The 17,876-nt window shown below is 36.0% G+C and overlaps 3 protein-coding genes across 3 annotated transcripts in view; all 3 read left to right on the top strand.

Annotated features, from left to right (window-relative positions):
* LOC139935413 (U6 snRNA phosphodiesterase 1-like) overlaps positions 1 to 17,876 on the top strand; it is a 69,208-nt gene that overhangs the window by 5,465 nt on the left and 45,867 nt on the right. The window lies entirely within an intron of this gene.
* Positions 812 to 13,058, top strand: LOC139935415 (calmodulin-alpha). Its single transcript, XM_071929992.1, has 9 exons — positions 812 to 966; positions 2,528 to 2,558; positions 3,039 to 3,182; positions 3,466 to 3,592; positions 4,943 to 5,058; positions 10,338 to 10,481; positions 10,937 to 11,063; positions 11,316 to 11,431; positions 12,144 to 13,058. The coding sequence occupies exons 1-9, from the start codon at positions 964 to 966 to the stop codon at positions 12,170 to 12,172; spliced, it is 837 nt and encodes a 278-aa protein (XP_071786093.1). The 5' UTR covers positions 812 to 963; the 3' UTR covers positions 12,173 to 13,058.
* On the top strand, positions 13,186 to 16,266 carry LOC139935414 (uncharacterized). Its single transcript, XM_071929991.1, has 4 exons — positions 13,186 to 13,386; positions 14,166 to 14,309; positions 14,748 to 14,874; positions 15,613 to 16,266. Exons 2-4 carry the CDS (start codon positions 14,240 to 14,242, stop codon positions 15,665 to 15,667), a joined length of 252 nt encoding a protein of 83 aa, XP_071786092.1. The 5' UTR covers positions 13,186 to 13,386; positions 14,166 to 14,239; the 3' UTR covers positions 15,668 to 16,266.

Below are 17,876 nucleotides of genomic sequence, written 5' to 3'. Positions count from 1 at the left end.
CCATGTTCAGCTTCAAGGCTAGGCCTAAGTTACAGTAATTGTGACTTTTATTGCCATTCAAAGAATTGAATAATAGGAAGGCACACCATAAACTATTTTAAATTAAAGCAAAATTGGTTTATCAGGGTTAGGGACCTCAGACCGCGGGTGAAAGATTTACTTCCATATGTTCGGACACATCTTCCTTGAATTTAGAGGCGTAAAAAAAAGGCCTTCGGAGGCCCGCGACAGATTGATCTTCCTCCATGGTATGATCATGGAGCTATAAAAAGGGTATAATACAGGTAAGTTTGGTATGCGAAGAGGCGGGGGGGGGGGGTAGGATTGGGGAATCGAAGTGAATTTAATGAACCAAAGGAGAGGAAAACACACCGATACAGAAAACACACTTTAAAAGAATGGAGAGCACAGAATGGTAATCTGCACAAAATTGCTGTAGTCTACTTAACTTGTCATTTATTTTGCTGAGTACCAGAAAAGGTACCAGATTACTGATGCTCGGAAGAGAGGAGAGGGATGTTGTGCTGAGAATCGAAAAAGTTAAGCTTTTTACCCCCGCCCCTTAACCAACCCCAGTGGGAATTGTGAGCTTTAGGGAACTTAGTTTGGAATGCTATTACCCTTTAAAGTAGGCCTACTGTCCTTCGGGTGTCGGCGCACTGATGCATAACAAAAGTGACCTTTGTTCACTGCGCAGTCAGCAAGTGCACAAAAATACCCAACCCATTATGTTTCTGAAAAAGATAACTAGATCGTGCCCAACCGACCGTAGTAAACATTTATTTGAAGAGGAAATGCGCATTGCGCCGTTTTGATGCATGATGGTATGGCATGTACAAGGACCAATGAGTAATGTGACGTCAGAGGATGCGTCACAAGTTATGTGGTAGTTCGCCCTGAAGCTTGAGATTGTGACCTGTTGATTTTTGGGATCTGACTCGAGGAAGCTCACAAGTTCAAAAAATGGTGAGTGAACGTTTAGATAAAAATGTGTTAACTTTAAAGTTTGTAGGCCTACTTTTTAATTACTTTATGAAAAACTTTTGAGAGAATATTAGAAACATGTAGGCTTATAATATAATATATAATTTAATATAATCGTTATCTTTATGGTGGAGCACAGTCATATTTTGTTTGGGGAGTTTTCAACTGATTGATTTATTGTCTTGGACTTCCCGTTTGCCAACACGGCTCGAAGTATTTGGTTCCCGATAATGACGAGCCATTTAAAAGTGCTATTTCTGTGTGGCTTCTTTCGAACAATTTCTCCACTATTTTTGTGCCTCTCGACACTATATACTAAGGTCCATTGGCCCAGCTTGGGAGCCCGTTGACGGTCCCATTCACACACAGATGGGCGTGGCATGACCTTGCTGTCTCGTGCTTCACCAACAATATTGTTATGATTGGGATACCATACGAAGCTATCACTCAATGTGTTTTTGGCTCAGGCGCCCAATTGTGGAGAAATCCTTGGTCAAAACCATAGAAAAAAAATTGAATACACCAACCCTGAGCAAAAAACACGTGATATTCATTGTCACTATCATGGTTTGCATAGTTTCATCAGGTTGCAGCGGCAAAAGAAGGGCAGAGGGCATTGTGTGATTTCCGATTTTCTAAGGTTTACTTCCTTGTTTCCGTTTCAAACAAAGACCAATCTTCATTCTCATACAAATCCTCAATTTTTATTATTTTGCATGGATTGCAATAATTATATCAATATTAGTTTATCAGTATCAATTGGATCAATAATAATTGATTGAGAGTGTCCCATGTCACAAATATTGAAGGGTTTATTGCTAAATCGTCATAGCAGCCACTAAACGGCCATATTGTATCATATATAAACTTTAATCTTCAGATAATTGTCTTTCGATTACCCTTTACTTTAACAAAATGCTTTCAGCTTTATCTCAGATTGTTTCCTGCCTATAGATAATGTTATGTATGGGTGATTATTAAAGTCAAGAGTAGGGCCCTGTTTCATAGAGCTGCTTTATCAGAGAGTATTGCTGATTGAGTTTCTGCTGAAAAATTAGCAGGATACCAATAACAGATTGTACATGATACGTGGGCATTTTGGCTGGTAACCATATTCTGTTCAGTGTAAAAGAAAATTGTGGAAGCTTAGGAAGCTGGTTTGCTAAAGCAACTCAATGAAATTAGACCCAGGTTTTTATGTCATTCCGTCAACCACGATGACCCTTGAAGTTAGTATATAACAAAATATAGTATAAAGTGTTTGGAGAGCGCAATGCATTTTGTACATTTTACCTAGAAATACTGTACTACGATTCCGGGGAAAAATCATCACCTCCCCCCCCCCCCCACCCCTCAATTCTCAGATTGCGTATTCATATAGGGATTATTGTTCCTGCGTGTCAGAGTTTTTGAAAAGAGATGTTCACATGTAAACTTTATTGTATTCAACTTCATTTATAATCAAATGGTTCCAAACACAGTGAGGTGGTGGTATAAAACAGATGACTAACTGTAGATATGTTTATTTTCTTGTTACCATCAGGCTGATCAACTCACAGAAGAACAAATCGCTGGTAAGACTCCTTTTCGATGTTCTTGTTTTACTAGTAACACGACATAGATTATTGTTAAAATAATTTAATTTTATCTTGATTAATTTGTGCCAGTGCTGAGCTCATTTTCATAAAGCTGTTTAAAATAAGCAGAAAATATTGCTTAAGCAGTTTTGTTGAGCAATAAACAACAAAATACCAGTCACAGATGTGAAATGGTGTTTTAACTGGTAAGCTTTTTCTGGTAAGCATATTTTTGTTGTGCTTACGTAGTTTTTGTGCTTAAGCAGCTCTATGAAAATGGGCCCAGATCGCATGGTTTGGCAGTGTCTCTGGGTTGTTCATAGAGTTTTAAAATTGTTTGCTAACAAGATTTTCATGTTAGCAACGAGGAACCGGATACATTAAATTTACCCCACATGATTATCTGTTCAAGGTGAACAAATATTTATATTTTCACCCATTACATTTATTTGTATGATTTCTTTTATTAATTTATAGAATTCAAGGAGGCATTCTCCTTATTCGACAAGGATGGCGACGGCACCATCACCACCAAGGAGCTTGGAACAGTCATGAGATCACTGGGTCAGAATCCCACCGAGGCTGAGCTGCAGGACATGATCAATGAGGTCGATGCTGACGGTAAGATACGCAAAGAATAACACAAACCCAAACACTTTTGTATACAATATTTTCATTGCTGTAATTTAGTTCAATCGTCAACTCTGCAGAAACCAAAGACAACACATTTCTTTTGGAAGTTCTTTTCATAACCAACACTACTCAAAAGAAGTAATATATTTACATGGTGCTACCGCAAATCTCTCCTTTATAGTTGCTTGTTTGTTGAACCTCAAAATGTTGCCTAATTTCGTCACCCAAACGACTCCCTTCATGGTCTTTCTCTTCTCATTTTTCTCTTCAGGTAACGGCACGATTGATTTCCCAGAGTTCTTGACGATGATGGCTCGCAAGATGAAGGAGACAGACTCAGAAGAAGAAATCAGGGAAGCCTTTAGAGTCTTCGACAAAGACGGCAACGGTTTCATCAGGTAAACAAGCTTCTTGAGGTTAATTTCACATACACAACTGCAACATGTTTGACACCACCACAAGTAAACATGGTCATATGGCGATTTCTATGAGCACTTAATTTCCAGTCATCCGTAAAAGGGAGACACTTCAAACTTTCATCAAATTCTAACTAACTATAAAATGAAGTAACAGTTACATTATTTCTGGATTCGAAAAAAACGAATTTCATAATCCATTGGAGGTTACATCTGATTGTTTTCAGTATACAAATTCCATGAGCGATTATAATAAATCTGATTATCAGAAAATATCCGCAGAATTCCGGGAGGGGAGATTTTCAGCTATTTAATTGATTCATTATATTTTGTAATGGGATTAATGGGCTTTGTTTTTTTAATCTATGCACTGTCAAAGTTTAAGCTAGCAGCACTGAATATATAATTTTGTAATCGGTAATACTTTGAAATGTGCCCATAAAGCACATGGTAGATTATTACACAGCAAACAGTGCATTGTAAAGCAAACACCGAGTGTTGACTTATGGTTCGGCGGGAAAGCTTATCTTGATAGAGATCGGATTGATCCGTTGGTCGTGAGAAAGCAAACAAAGAAATTTGCACCAGACAAAATCAGAATCTTTGAGCAAGTTCGAGTGAGGCACTATTGCATGGTACTCAGGATGTATTCAATGCATAGGTAACCATGGAACATTGACCAGTGGTTGACAAATGGTCGCCACCCGAACTTGCTCTTTGTTGTGCAAATAAACGCAAACCACGAACAGTTTTACGTTAACCCTTTTTTGGCTTTGTTTTATGATCTTTTCTCCATGAATACTTGTAAACTTAAGCCCTTTCGATGTGCTTTCAGTTCTAGAACCCATGATCCTTAAAGTAATTGCGCCATTAATTCTGAATACATGGGCAAAAAGTTGATCCCTGCGTTGCTTAAAGGCACACATAATATGTTATATTTAGGTTTTTTGAACGGTTCAAATGTTTCAATTTTATTTAGATGGAATAAAAAAAAAAACTGTGAAAATTTCGTTTCGCGCTTTTTGAGATTTGAAATTCGGAGCGGTTATCTGTCCTTGCAGGAAGAACCATAACCATTTTATTTCGAATGGAAGGGTTTCTCAAATTGCTTGACACTATCAAAAACTACTGTAGGCTGCTGACCAATAGTTTTTTTTTCTATTAATATTGAACGATTACCAAACACCCCTTGCAGCAATGTGCTGAAGTTAGCCAGTGCGATTGCTATCGGTTTCGTAACATGTTGCACTTCAAGCTGAGTTTCTATCCATAAGTTTTACTTTTTTGGCAAAACAAATGTATGATTATAATAATTATTTGATTTGGTTACAGTGCTGCCGAGCTTCGCCACGTGATGACCAATCTTGGTGAGAAGCTTACAGATGAGGAGGTTGATGAGATGATCAGAGAGGCAGACATTGATGGAGACGGACAAGTCAATTACGAAGGTGAACAAATATTTTGATACTGAATTTCAATGAATTTTAAAAATGGATGAACTTATCAAAACAAAATAAATGTTGGGCAAAATTGTACAAGGACCTTGGATGGACACTACAAAAAGTATTGTCTTTCACACGAGGTACATTTAGTAAAATTTTACAACCATGCTACAATTTAGCAAGGGGCCTTTGCTAAACTGATCTCGTGTGAAAGGGACGTATGTCCCTATGCGCTGCAGGATTGGAGGTAGAGAGAACATGAAATGAAAAACAAAATATCCATGGTGCGACATTTTGTGTTGGCTGGTTGTCCTTTTAATTCTTTGTGGCAATTGCCTAATCACTCAAGGATCATTAAATGAAAGACTGTTTTCTTTATTAAGTCCAAACACTTGCCACCAGCACATTTTAATCTATGCTTTGTAACCCGGTTATTTGTTTTGTTTTTGTTTCAATCAGAATTCGTGAAGATGATGACATCCAAGTAGTTTTTCATCACAGAACACGTCACCACGTCCTACCGCCAGCATCTGGACCATGAAGACCTTCGTTTTGACTGAAGCCAAATTTTTGTTTTTTTCAAGCAATGCGACTGGTTTAGTTATTATGTGTACATTAATGCAATTAGATTGGGTTACACTCGATTTGAAACTAGAAACATAGCCTACGCAAAGTTATCCATTGACCAGTAAACAACAAAACAATAGAGTGTTTGTGTTTTTTTTAGACATCTTCTCCAGAATTGCGCATCATAGGTAGCCATAAAAATAAGAGCGTGACGTAACAATCATTTGCCGTAGAAGAAAGATGGTGTGTTTTCTTAGATTGTTTTTCTCTAGATCAAATGCCACATATTGAGCGTTTGTATTGAACAAGTATTCTTCTCTTATTTTTTTAAGAAAAAGGGAAACATTAAGCGAGGAAACAACCTTTGCATTTACAACTGTTTCTGATTGGCTTGTATGCACTCATCAGAGTTATTGGGCGTGTGTTCGACACAAAATTTGAGGTGTCGATTTGGTTCAGGTTTAGCAGTTACAAAAATACATTGTTTTATATCAATGCAGTCAACTAAACTGGCTTCGTGGTCTGGTAACAAAATGGACTTACTAATTAATGGTGCAAGGATGACGTCAGTTTTAAGGAATGTTTATATATATATTTTTGGTATTTTCATTTATATTCAGCTGAACGTAATTCGTTGATAAAGTAATAGTGCTTTCAATAACTTATTTTGTTTTAATTTTTGGGCAAGATCTGAACTCATTATTTTTTTGATTTATTTTTTTGTAAGTTTTCAACAAATTACTTATATCATATCAGATGGCCTGATAAAAAACACAACAAGCAGAGGGGATATTTATATCAGTAGTAGCATTTTTATCATTTTTTTTTCAAGAGGCCCAAGCTTTCGCCGTCTGTACTCTGCTTTTTGTAGCGTTTCACAAACATTTTTTTTTTACCAGTTCTGTAAAGTGCCTTCATAGAGTGAGGTATCTGTGCCTGCATTTTGAATAAAAATAGGTAAATTCGAGTTTTTGGCAGTCTTAATTTGTGTGTTTTCTGTCTACCTCGGTTTACCTCCGATTCTGGTGTCACAGCTGGAGCATTTATATTATTTGTGCAAAAACAGAAACGTCAGGGCACATAATTACCTTTTTTTGGCCGTAGTTAACTTTCGTACAACCATTAAAATAAGGAAATGGGTGAATAGCAAACACTTATGATGTTTAGAAGGAGTGCTGAAACTTTCAGATGTGGGAAATTAATCAATGTGTGTGAGCGCTTGCATTCTAAAGTTTCAGAATCAATTATTTGTAATTAGGTCTTGTAGGATCATCTGGTATATTCATTGCAATGATGATTTAAAACTATGCAAGTACTAAGGAACTCATGAAGAATGCAAAAGTTCAGTTCATCTCTAAATTATAGATCCATTGCGCCTATGCATGCTTCGCAGTTCACTATAGACCAGTTAAAGGCCGTTCAATAACGACAGTGCAAAGTACACGTGAATAATGGCTCTGTAAATACCATCGCTGATTATTACCAAGTCATGAATATTGATGTTAATTGAGTCTGGTGCCTCTACTTCGTCCTTGAGTTGGCGACGCAGCAGACGGTGCAGTGCCAGACAGATAGGGGTAAATCTTAAAATGCGCAGTGCGCATTTTTTTCTCGTTGGAGAGGCCGTTGACACGCATCGAGGGGTCTGTTATTCGCGAGAGATTCAGCCCAGCAACCTGTTGAATCATACAACGCCCTAAACACCTCATAATTTCAAAATGGTAAGTCATGTTTTCGATTCAAATTTACCTTTATGATTACACATTTGTAAGCTGTTGTCGTTTGTTTAGGGTAGTTTATAGCTTAGAGAGCATATCTTTGAGAGCTCGAGGTTTAAAAATAGGAGTACGGTTTTTGTGTGGATAGTTGCTATCGTAAACATTGTATAGAATCTTGTTGAGTTAGTGTATGTGTGTGTGTCCTTGATGGGGGAATTTGGCGGCATGGCGTGCGGGCGGGAATTATATGGCGATAATAAGCCGTTTTCGGAGTCCCCTGGACTTGGTTGGTCCTTACTCTATGGTCCATGGTTGTTCCATGGAGGTAGAAATGGTTGTTCTTACATGAAACTGAAATTGAGTAATGTAGTTATATGATATGCATCAGATGCATGATTTGAACTGATAAATTAATGATAGTTATAGCATGGCCGCAAGTTAAAACCATAGTTAGCGAGTCACTCGGTCATAAGTTCATGATTTTATGTGGTAGCTTTTCGACCTAAAGGCGTGAAACCCTTCGTGTGTACAAGAAATGGTGTGACTCGAACAAAATGGAGGCCCCCAGTGCAGCATTGTGCTCCATGATGAAACCAAAACAGTGTCTCCTCCTTTTTGAACTAGGTTGTTGAATGTTGTATTGTTGTAGGGGCTTGCCTCAGGATTAATGTCTGGTCACAACAGCTGCCTTGAATGAGTTCAGTCGTCCATGTAAATACGAATTATTTATGCTTTTGACTTCTAGTACTATAAAGTAGAAAACTAAATAATAATAATAGAAGTACCTAGATGATTCTACTCCTCAGTAGCAATACAAATTAGAGTGCTGCATTTTGTATAATCATCGTCTGCTAATCACTGTAATGTCATTAAGGACAATTTCGTATTTGTAATGATCTAGATTTATATGAAAATTGTGTACAACTTTGAAAAAGATAAATAGAACCAACAAATGAATGTTGTACTCGGAAAAGGAATGTTTCTTTTTGCCATACATGATTTATAGACTACTCTTGATTGATAAAACTAATTTGGACAGGAGATGAAAAAGGAATTTTATGAAACCCATCCAAGTTGCACCAATGACCTTAGTTATGAGCAGATGATATGAGTTGCCCTTACTGATTGTGTGTCATTAAGATTGCTAAGAGCGAAAAACACATCATTATTAAGTGTGTTTCATTAAACAGTCGATATTACTTCTCTCTGACACCATTCATGGTCAGTCACACTGGAATTTAATTAAATAACACATTCTTAACTCAATCAAATAGTGTGTTTTTACTTAGTGATAAAATTATGCATATTTGGAAAAGTTTCCGTATGGCGCCACCACTTTTTCATTCGAAATAAAATAATATAGTATCTAATTTACCTGATTGATATATCCCTTTTTGTAAAAATGAGTTAGAAAGTGGTGGCGCCATACGGAAAGTTATCCGCATATTTTAATATTTACTTCACAGACTAAATTGTGTCACTTAGGTCTACTTGAGTTTTTTACATTTTGTAATGTATAAATTAATTTTAAAATTCCCTTTTGTCATGACAAAAGTTCAAATGAACAATTTATTTTGTCAACTTTTTCAACATTCATTTTATAACTATATGTGCTTTATTAACATGAGGTGTTCACCAAGAATAATTAAGGTATTAAGGTATTAATTATGAAATAAGTGATTCAGTTATATTGCCATTGCACAAGTTTTTTGGGGGTTCAATTAATTTCTTAAACTTCCAGAACCTACTGATTGAAAGCATCCTCAGGAAGCTACTATTTATGCAGATACTTTCACTTTATTTTGCATCCTGTTCCATTGAACATAAATATATGAACAAAAGAGTTATTGTTATGAACTATGTGTTCTGTGAGTTCATGTTTGATTTCCTGTTTTTGTTTCAAACAGACTGACCAACTGACAGAAGAACAAATCGCTGGTGAGTTACTTTTCAATCAATTTCAAATTAGGTTGTTTGCCACCCCCCCCCCCCCTCAACCCCATTGTAAACCAATCTTTCCCCTCATTGCGTTTGATGTACATGACTGTACAACGCTGGTGGGTAGATGACAATTTCCCCCTGTCTTTACATTTCAATATTTTTTACAATAAAACCTTTTCGAAAGATTCAGGTAGCACTAAAGCCTTTCTACTTCAGAAATCTTTTGAAATATAACAATTGGCACACAATCATGTGATCTTGTTTTTACCAGAGACCAACAGCTTTTCCTCCACTGTGTACTTATTCTGTTGGTTCAATTTCCAACATTTTTTTCTTACAAAGAAAGCTTTTCAAAACGGTTATTATGTAGCACTAAAACCTTTCCACATATGAGAATTTTTGAAATACATGAGACAGTACATGTTGTTATCGGAGATCAACATGCTTTTCTTCCATTGTGCATACATGTTGTTTTGTTAACTCACTTTCAAACAGTCTTTTTTGTGTGTTACAAGTGTCTTTCGTGACTAAAAGACACTGAACACTAATGGCAATTGTCAAAGACTAGCCTTCACAGCTAGTGTATCTCAACATATGCATAAAATAACAAACCTGTGAAAATTTGGGTTCAATTGGTTGTCGAAGTTGTGAGATAATAATGAAAGAAAAAAACACCCTGGTCACATGAAGTTGTGTGCTTTCACAATGTTTTATACTATCAACCTCTCCCCATTACTTGTTACCAAGAAAGGTTTTATGCTAATAATTATTTCGAGTAATTACCAATAGTGTCCACTGCCTTGAAAAAGTGGTACAGAAGTTGCTATATTACAAAACATTTATCACACCAGGGGACCTTTGGTTTAACCGTGAAGCTTTCTGCAGTCTGACTGTCTCACACACTGTCTTGCCATTGATGCAACCATCTTCGGATTAGCTTAGTTCAGTTAGCACTATAGAAACCAACTCTAATCCTTTGCTATTGATTTTAAAAACATAACAATGGAAGAACAACTTGGGATCAATTTGGTTCGATTCTTCTTCACTGTGTCTTTACAGAATTCAAGGAGGCGTTCTCCTTATTCGACAAGGATGGCGACGGCACCATCACCACCAAGGAGCTTGGAACAGTCATGAGATCACTGGGCCAGAATCCCACCGAGGCTGAGCTGCAGGACATGATCAATGAGGTCGATGCTGACGGTATGGCAATCAAATTTTGCACACTCCCTCAAGATCAAAGATCATTGAGTCTATCTCAAAATACAGATTTCCTGGAAAATGTATTTTAGTAACTCATGAGAAAGCCGTACAGGAGAGGTGTTTGTAAAACTCCAACAATTAAAGGAATAATACTTCATCCATTTTAATTATTCTTTTGTTCACATTGATGTACAACAACATGACATTTTTCTATCTGCAGTGTGCAAGAATATTAAGAGCCAAAAAAAAAAATAAACAAACAAGATAAGTGAAAAAAATATTATAAAGATATTAACAATACCTTTTTTGGAAACAAGGAAAGCCCAAGAGTACCATAAACGTTTGTTTTCTTGTTCACTTCTTGATTCATCTTTTATTTGCTCCTTTGTAATTGTGTTTGATTGATTTGGTAAAAAATAAATAATAATAATGAAATCTGCTTTCTCTTCATTTAGGAAATGGAACGATTGACTTCCCTGAGTTCTTGACAATGATGGCAAGAAAGATGAAAGACACCGACAGCGAAGAGGAAATCAAAGAAGCCTTCAGAGTTTTTGACAAAGACGGCAACGGTTTCATCAGGTAATTAAAAAGGAGAACATTGACAACCAAAATAAATCATGTTGTATTCATATAAAACACTGGATTTTGTGCAGGCTTGTTTACAATCTGTTTTTGTCGTTAAAAAAGAAAGAATGTGTCGGTTTTTGTTTTTGAAATTGTTACCTTTTGTTTGTTGTGATTTCGAACAGGCTCTAATCTGTGTTCTGCATTGAATGTCTATATTCAATCATAGAGTAAGACATGTGTTTATTTGTTTGAATTTTTCCTCAGTGCTGCCGAGCTTCGCCACGTGATGACCAATCTTGGTGAGAAGCTTACAGATGAAGAGGTTGATGAGATGATCAGAGAGGCAGACATTGATGGAGACGGACAAGTCAATTACGAAGGTAAACTTTTCATGACAAAACAAAACCAAGTCATTCCACTTTCCATTTCGAGCCTTATTCAAAATGGACATTTCTCTACAGAGGTTTTAAAGCACACTGACGAAAACCCGAGTTTGTTACACATCTGTTGTTTTAAAAGCTACTTCAATGAGAGACATTCTAGGTCCTTTATAACAAACCTCTGCAGATAATAATTGTTCAGCAACATTCAACTTCAAACATTTAAAAGGGAAGTTATATACCTTTGGTATTAGCACTTAAAATTATTGCCAACAACAACTTTTTGGTTAGAAGCCTCGAGCAGCTTTCGGTATAGGTTTTTGACCAAAAGTGTTGATGTTTTTTGACCGAAAAGGTATTTATGAATGGGAATCAAAACGGGTGGAATCGGGTTTCAACTAGTGGTTTAAACCCGCCGAGGCCTGGTTCTTGATAATTTACCTCGATTTCGTCTCGGTAAAATTATACAGAACCAGGCCTCGTTGGGATTGACGGATTAAACCACTAGTTGAAAAGCTCTTCACCACAGTGATTCCCTTATTAAAACAATCAAACGGTTCCAAAAACCAAAGGTATAGTTTGCCTTTAGGGACTTTAGGAAAGAAATGCCTTACTGCCATGATACACTAAAGACCCATAGCTACCTTCATTTTCTTTCGACGACTTTAAATGAATCAAAACCTTTTTCTATCTCTTCTGTCTTTCTCTACAGAGTTTGTGAAGATGATGACGTCGAAGTAGATATTGCCAACTTGGATTCATCTTGACACGTCATTCAGCTTGGTGGAGATCCACAGTTTTCTTATTGCAACATTCTTGTACAGTGTATGATCAAAAAAACATAATTTAAATCTTGATAATGTTATACAAAAAATGCGAAACTTTCTTATGATGTTTAAATTTCATTCCATCCCAAACGTAGTTCTATCTAAAAGACTTTTAATTTTTTTTCTTGGGCAATAAAAATGAGCAGTAAACAAAACTGGAGGGTTCTTAATACAAAGTTGAACCAGTCAAAACTACACATTGTTTTCGCTGATTTCACTTTTACTAAGAACCTTTATTTAAAACAGACCAAATTTATATGAACTTAACAGCATAAAGGCAACGCATGTGTGAACTGAGTAGGAATTTAGCTAATAATTATGGATTGTTTGTTTGTACAAGATTCTTTCGGAGTTTGCCATTCAAATTTGACAGTTTTGTAGATAGTGTTAAAATCTGTGATCCGAACATGTTTACATTTTGTCGTTATAATTCAACTTGGAAAATAAGAACAAGGACAAGTACGCAAAAGCCACGTTGTAAAACAAAAAATAAATCCGTTTTTGTATCTGTTAGTTAATCATGCATCTTGGACGAAGTTTTGGTTAAAAAAATAAGTTTATTTTTACAATAATGCGAACATCAGACGATGCAGGGTTGTTGGTTGGTGATTTTTTTGTTTTCCCTTTTTATCATAAATATAGTTTTCCTTTTCTCTGCAGCATTAATGTAAATATGCTATCATTCATGGCATTGTTTACATAACATGAAAATGGAAGTTGTTTTCTTTTTGCATCAGTGCCTTATGAACCACCGGTTTTATGTCTGGATTTTAATAAAAAACATTTTCTTTCCGATAATATTCAATGGTTTTATTGTCCATTTTGTTTCTATGCAAATCCAGCATGTGTACATGTAACTCTTGATGTGATTTTTTTGCAAAGACTAGACCCCTGCTTTTGTCTCAATAGTTGGAATGTGCTGGTAGTAAAATAAACATGAAGCTACTTTTTATGTAACGTCAAAAAGTTGTCTAGCAGCCCTACCTTGATACCAGATTGCAGTGCACATTTTTTCCCCGTTGGAGAGGCCGTTGACACGCATCGAGGGGGGTCTGTTCGCTAGATGCTCGTTCAACCCAGCAACCTGTTGAATCATACAACACCTAAACACCTCGTAATTTCAAAATGGTAAGTCATGTTTTCGATTCAAATTTACCTTTATGATTACACATTTTGTTAGCTGTTGTCGTTTGTTTAGGGTAGGTCAGATTTTTTAGCTTAGAGAGCATGTCTTCGAGAGCTTGAGGTTAAAAAAATAGGAGTACGGTACTGTGTGGATAGTTGCTATCGTAAACATTGTATAGAATCTTGTTGAGTTAGTGTATGTGTGTGTGTCCTTGATGGGGGAATGGGATGGCGATAATAAGCCATTTCCATAGTCCCCTGGACATGGTAGATGACCATTTCCCCCTGTCACAAGTTGTACATGTGTGTAGAACATTCTTTTCTTACAATATGAAAGATTTTCAAAACAGATTACATGTAGCACTAAAACCTTTCCACATATGAGAACTTTTGAAATACACGAGACAAGTACATGGTGGTATCAGAGATCTACATCTTTCCTTCCATTGTCTATACATAATGTTGTTTTGTTAGTTCACTTTCCAGCAGTCTTTTTTTTATGTGTTTGAAGTGTCTTTCATGACTTAACAAGTGGTACAGTAGTTGCTAGATTACAAAACATTAATCACACCAGGGGACCTCTGGTTTTACCGTGAAGAATTCTGCAGTCTGACTGTCTCACACACTGTCTTGCCATTGATGCAACCATCTTCGGATTAGCTTAGTTCAGTTAGCGCTATAGAAACCAACTCTAATCCCTTGCTATTGATTTTAAAAACATAACAATGGAAGAACAACTTGGGCTCAATTTGGTTCAATTCTTCTTCACTGTGTCTTTATAGAATTCAAGGAGGCGTTCTCCTTATTCGACAAGGATGGCGACGGCACCATCACCACAAATGAGCTTGGAACAGTCATGAGATCACTGGGTCAGAATCCCACCGAGGCTGAGCTGCAGGACATGATCAATGAGGTCGATGCTGACGGTAAGGCAAATCACATTTTACGCTCCCTCAATATTAAAGATCAAAGTGTCTTTCTCAAAATACAGATTTCCTGGAAAAAAATATTTTAGTAACTCATGAGAAAGCCGTACAGGAGAGGTGTTTGTAAAACTCGAGACAATTAAAGGAATAATACTTCATCCATTTCAATTATTCTTTTGTCACTTGGACATTTTTCTCTCTGCAGTGTGCAAGAATATTAAGAGCCGAAAAAATAAACATACAAGATAAGTGAAAAAAAAACCAAGATATTAACAATACCTTTTTTGGAAACAAGGAAAGCCCAAGAGTACACTCTTCCATAAACGTTTGTTTTCTTGTTTACTTCTTGATTCATCTTTTATTTGCTCCTTTGTAATTGTGTTTGCTTGTTTTGGTAAAATTAATAATAATAATAATATATGCATTCTCTTCTTTGAGGAAATGGAACGCTTGATTTCCCTGAGTTCTTGACAATGATGGCAAGAAAGATGAGAGACACCGACAACGAAGCGGATATAGTTGAAACCTTCAAAATGTTCGACAAAGACGGCAATGGTTTCGTCAGGTAATTAAAAAGTAGAACATTGACAACCTGAACCAGATGATTGTATAATTATAAAACACTGGATTTTGTGCAGGTTTGTTTACAATCTGTTTTTGTTGTTACAAAAACCGAATGTCTCGGTTTTTGTTTTTGAAATTGTTACCTTTTGTTTGTTTGAACAGACTCTAATTTGTGTTCTGCATTGAATGTCTATATGAGTAAGACATGTGTTTATTTTGTTAAGCAACATTCAACTTGAAACATTTAAAGGGAAGTTAGACGTTTGGTAATAGCAATAACTTTTTCGTTGAAGCCATAGCAGCTTAGGGGGAGCATAACGGCATGTTGAGAAACATTTCACTTGGAAATAATGTTGTTGTGTCTTGTGTATAAAGAAAGGACATCGGTTTTTTATGCCCAAAAATTTGAATTTGAGACTTCTCAGATTGTGTATTCCTGGGATTATTCTTCCTGCGGCGACATAATTCACTCACGACTTTCGGCGGTATCTCTAAAACGCGACCACCATTTGATTTGAAATGTTTACACGTTATAGTTTTATTGTATATATCTACATTTATAAAGGATTAAAACAATCAAACGGTTCCAAAAACCAAAGGTATAGTTTGCCTTTAGGGACTTTAGGAAAGAAATGCCTTACTGCCATGATACACTAAAGACCCATAGCTACCTTCATTTTCTTTCGACGTCTTTAAATAAAACAAAACCTTTTTCTATCTCTTCTGTCTTTCTCTACAGAGTTTCTGAAGATGACGATGTCGAGTTAGATATTGCCAACTTGGATTCATCTTGACACGTCATTCAGCTTGGTGATCTCCACAGTTTTCTTATTGCAGTATTCTTGTACAGTGTATGATAAAAACAACATAATTTAAATCTTGATAATGTCATACAAAAATTGCGAAACTTTCTTATGATGTTTAAATTTCATTCCATCCCAAACGTATTTTTATCCAAAAGACTTTTAATTTTTTATCTTGGGCAATAAAAATTAAGCAGTGTGATTCAAACATACTCTCATTGTATCGTTAAAATTCAACTGGGAAAAAAATTACAAGGAAAATTACGCAAAAGTCACCTTATACAACAAAATTAAACTTTTGTTTTTGTATCTTTTAGTTAATCATGCATTTTGGACGAAGTTTTGTTTAAAAAAATAATTTTATTTTTTACAATAATGCGAACAGAAGATACAGGGTTGTTGGTTGGTGATTATTTTGTTTTCCCTTTTTATCATAAATATATTTTTCCTTTTCTCTGCATCATTAATGTAAATATGCTATCATTCATGGCATTGTTTACACAACATGAAAATGGAAGTTGCTTTCTTTTTGTATCAGTGCCTTATGGACCACCGGTTTTATGTCTGGATTTTAATAAAAAACATTTTCTTTCCGATAATATTCAATGGTTTTATTGTCCATTTTGTTTTCTATTTAATAATTGCAGCATGTTTACATGATTTGGTCAGTAACTCTTGTTGTGATTTTTTTTTGCAAAGACTGGAGAACCACCCTGCTTTTGTCTAAAAGTTGGAATGTACTGGTAGTAAAAAAAAACATGAAGCTACTTTTTATGGTAAAGGCTGCACCCCACCAAATAAGGAGAAAACAGCGGCGAACTCATTAAAATTCTGCATAGGCCCTCAAAATATTCTATATTAGACAGATTTGAGAGCCCACAAAAAGGGTTTCAGTGTTAAAAGTTTGGCTCAGTTGTGACCTGGGGGCTGTTGACTTCAAACCTGATGTATTTTACAAGACATTGGGCACTAAAAAATTGGTCTTATTTGCTTAGAGGTGTAAGGAAATTGTTCAAGATTGATGCTCGGACGTTTGGACAATTACACAAATGTTTTGGCTTGGAGGCGAATAACGTGACGGGCCCGTGAATATGAAATTCTTCTTGGTAAAGGGCACTTGTATGGGGAAGTCTATTTTTGTTTAGAATATGCAAGGGGCACCAATGCAATTGACTTTCGTTGCCTCCTTGAAGTATTAGGCATGCACACAATAGAGCCTATTCAATATTAATCTATGTTTCTCATCACTCCACGCGTAATTTAAGGGCGGAAGAAAAACAAGAAAGAGAAAAGTACAAGAAAATTCTTTATATTCTTTGTATGCACGGCAGTCTTGTTTATTAAGATGGAATACACGTTTTCCCATTACACACAGAGGTGGGTCATCAGCAATACAAATCAGGCGTCTGTTTAGTCTTGGTGCAAGTCGTTTGTTGAGCAGGGCTTAGTACATGAACACGTACGTACACTCTACAACGTCGCAACTATGCTTCCGATATAGAGGGTGATGTAGGCAGTGATAAATGAACGACAACGTCTTGTACCAAGACTAGCGTCTGTCCTTTTTTGTGCCCAAGGACAGCTGAGAACATATTTCAAGAGAGTTGTACTAATGAAATGGTTTTCTATTGTCTTACAAAAATGTTAAGAAATGGTGGTGCGATGAACATCTCGAGAGTATTCCGTACACATATTTAAGTCTAGGATCGACGGTACATAAAACGGAACATTGGATAAATTTGTCTTTTCTAGAAAGTGGATTATATACGAAACAAAAATTGTAATCTTTGGGCATCTTGTGGCCTCCGAACAATTACACTTGCACGTTGACTATAATTAATGATAATCGAAAAGACGTATGTATGGAGACTATTGTAAATTAATGTACAATATTTGTGTATAGTCTTACTTACATTACTTCTATATACAAATACAGTTTATCTAATTAAACAAGCTTTTACATTTGTTGACAATGTTTGAAATTTTGAAATTGTATTATAAGATAATATATTTCTTTGGAATGGAAGATAGGTTTTGGAAAACTGTGTGAGAGTCATTCTCACTATACAGCCCTAATTAATGAATTTGCAACATTGAAACAACAAATCTGAGAGGACCTCAAGAGTAACAAACTCCTTAAACTAATATAAATATCAAGGCCACCTATAAAGAAAAGCATTATAGAGCATAATATAAAGAA

Source organism: Asterias amurensis, chromosome 3 (genome assembly GCF_032118995.1).
Source record: "Asterias amurensis chromosome 3, ASM3211899v1".
NCBI lineage: Eukaryota > Metazoa > Echinodermata > Asteroidea > Forcipulatida > Asteriidae > Asterias > Asterias amurensis.
This window is presented reverse-complemented; position numbering and strand designations above follow the sequence as displayed.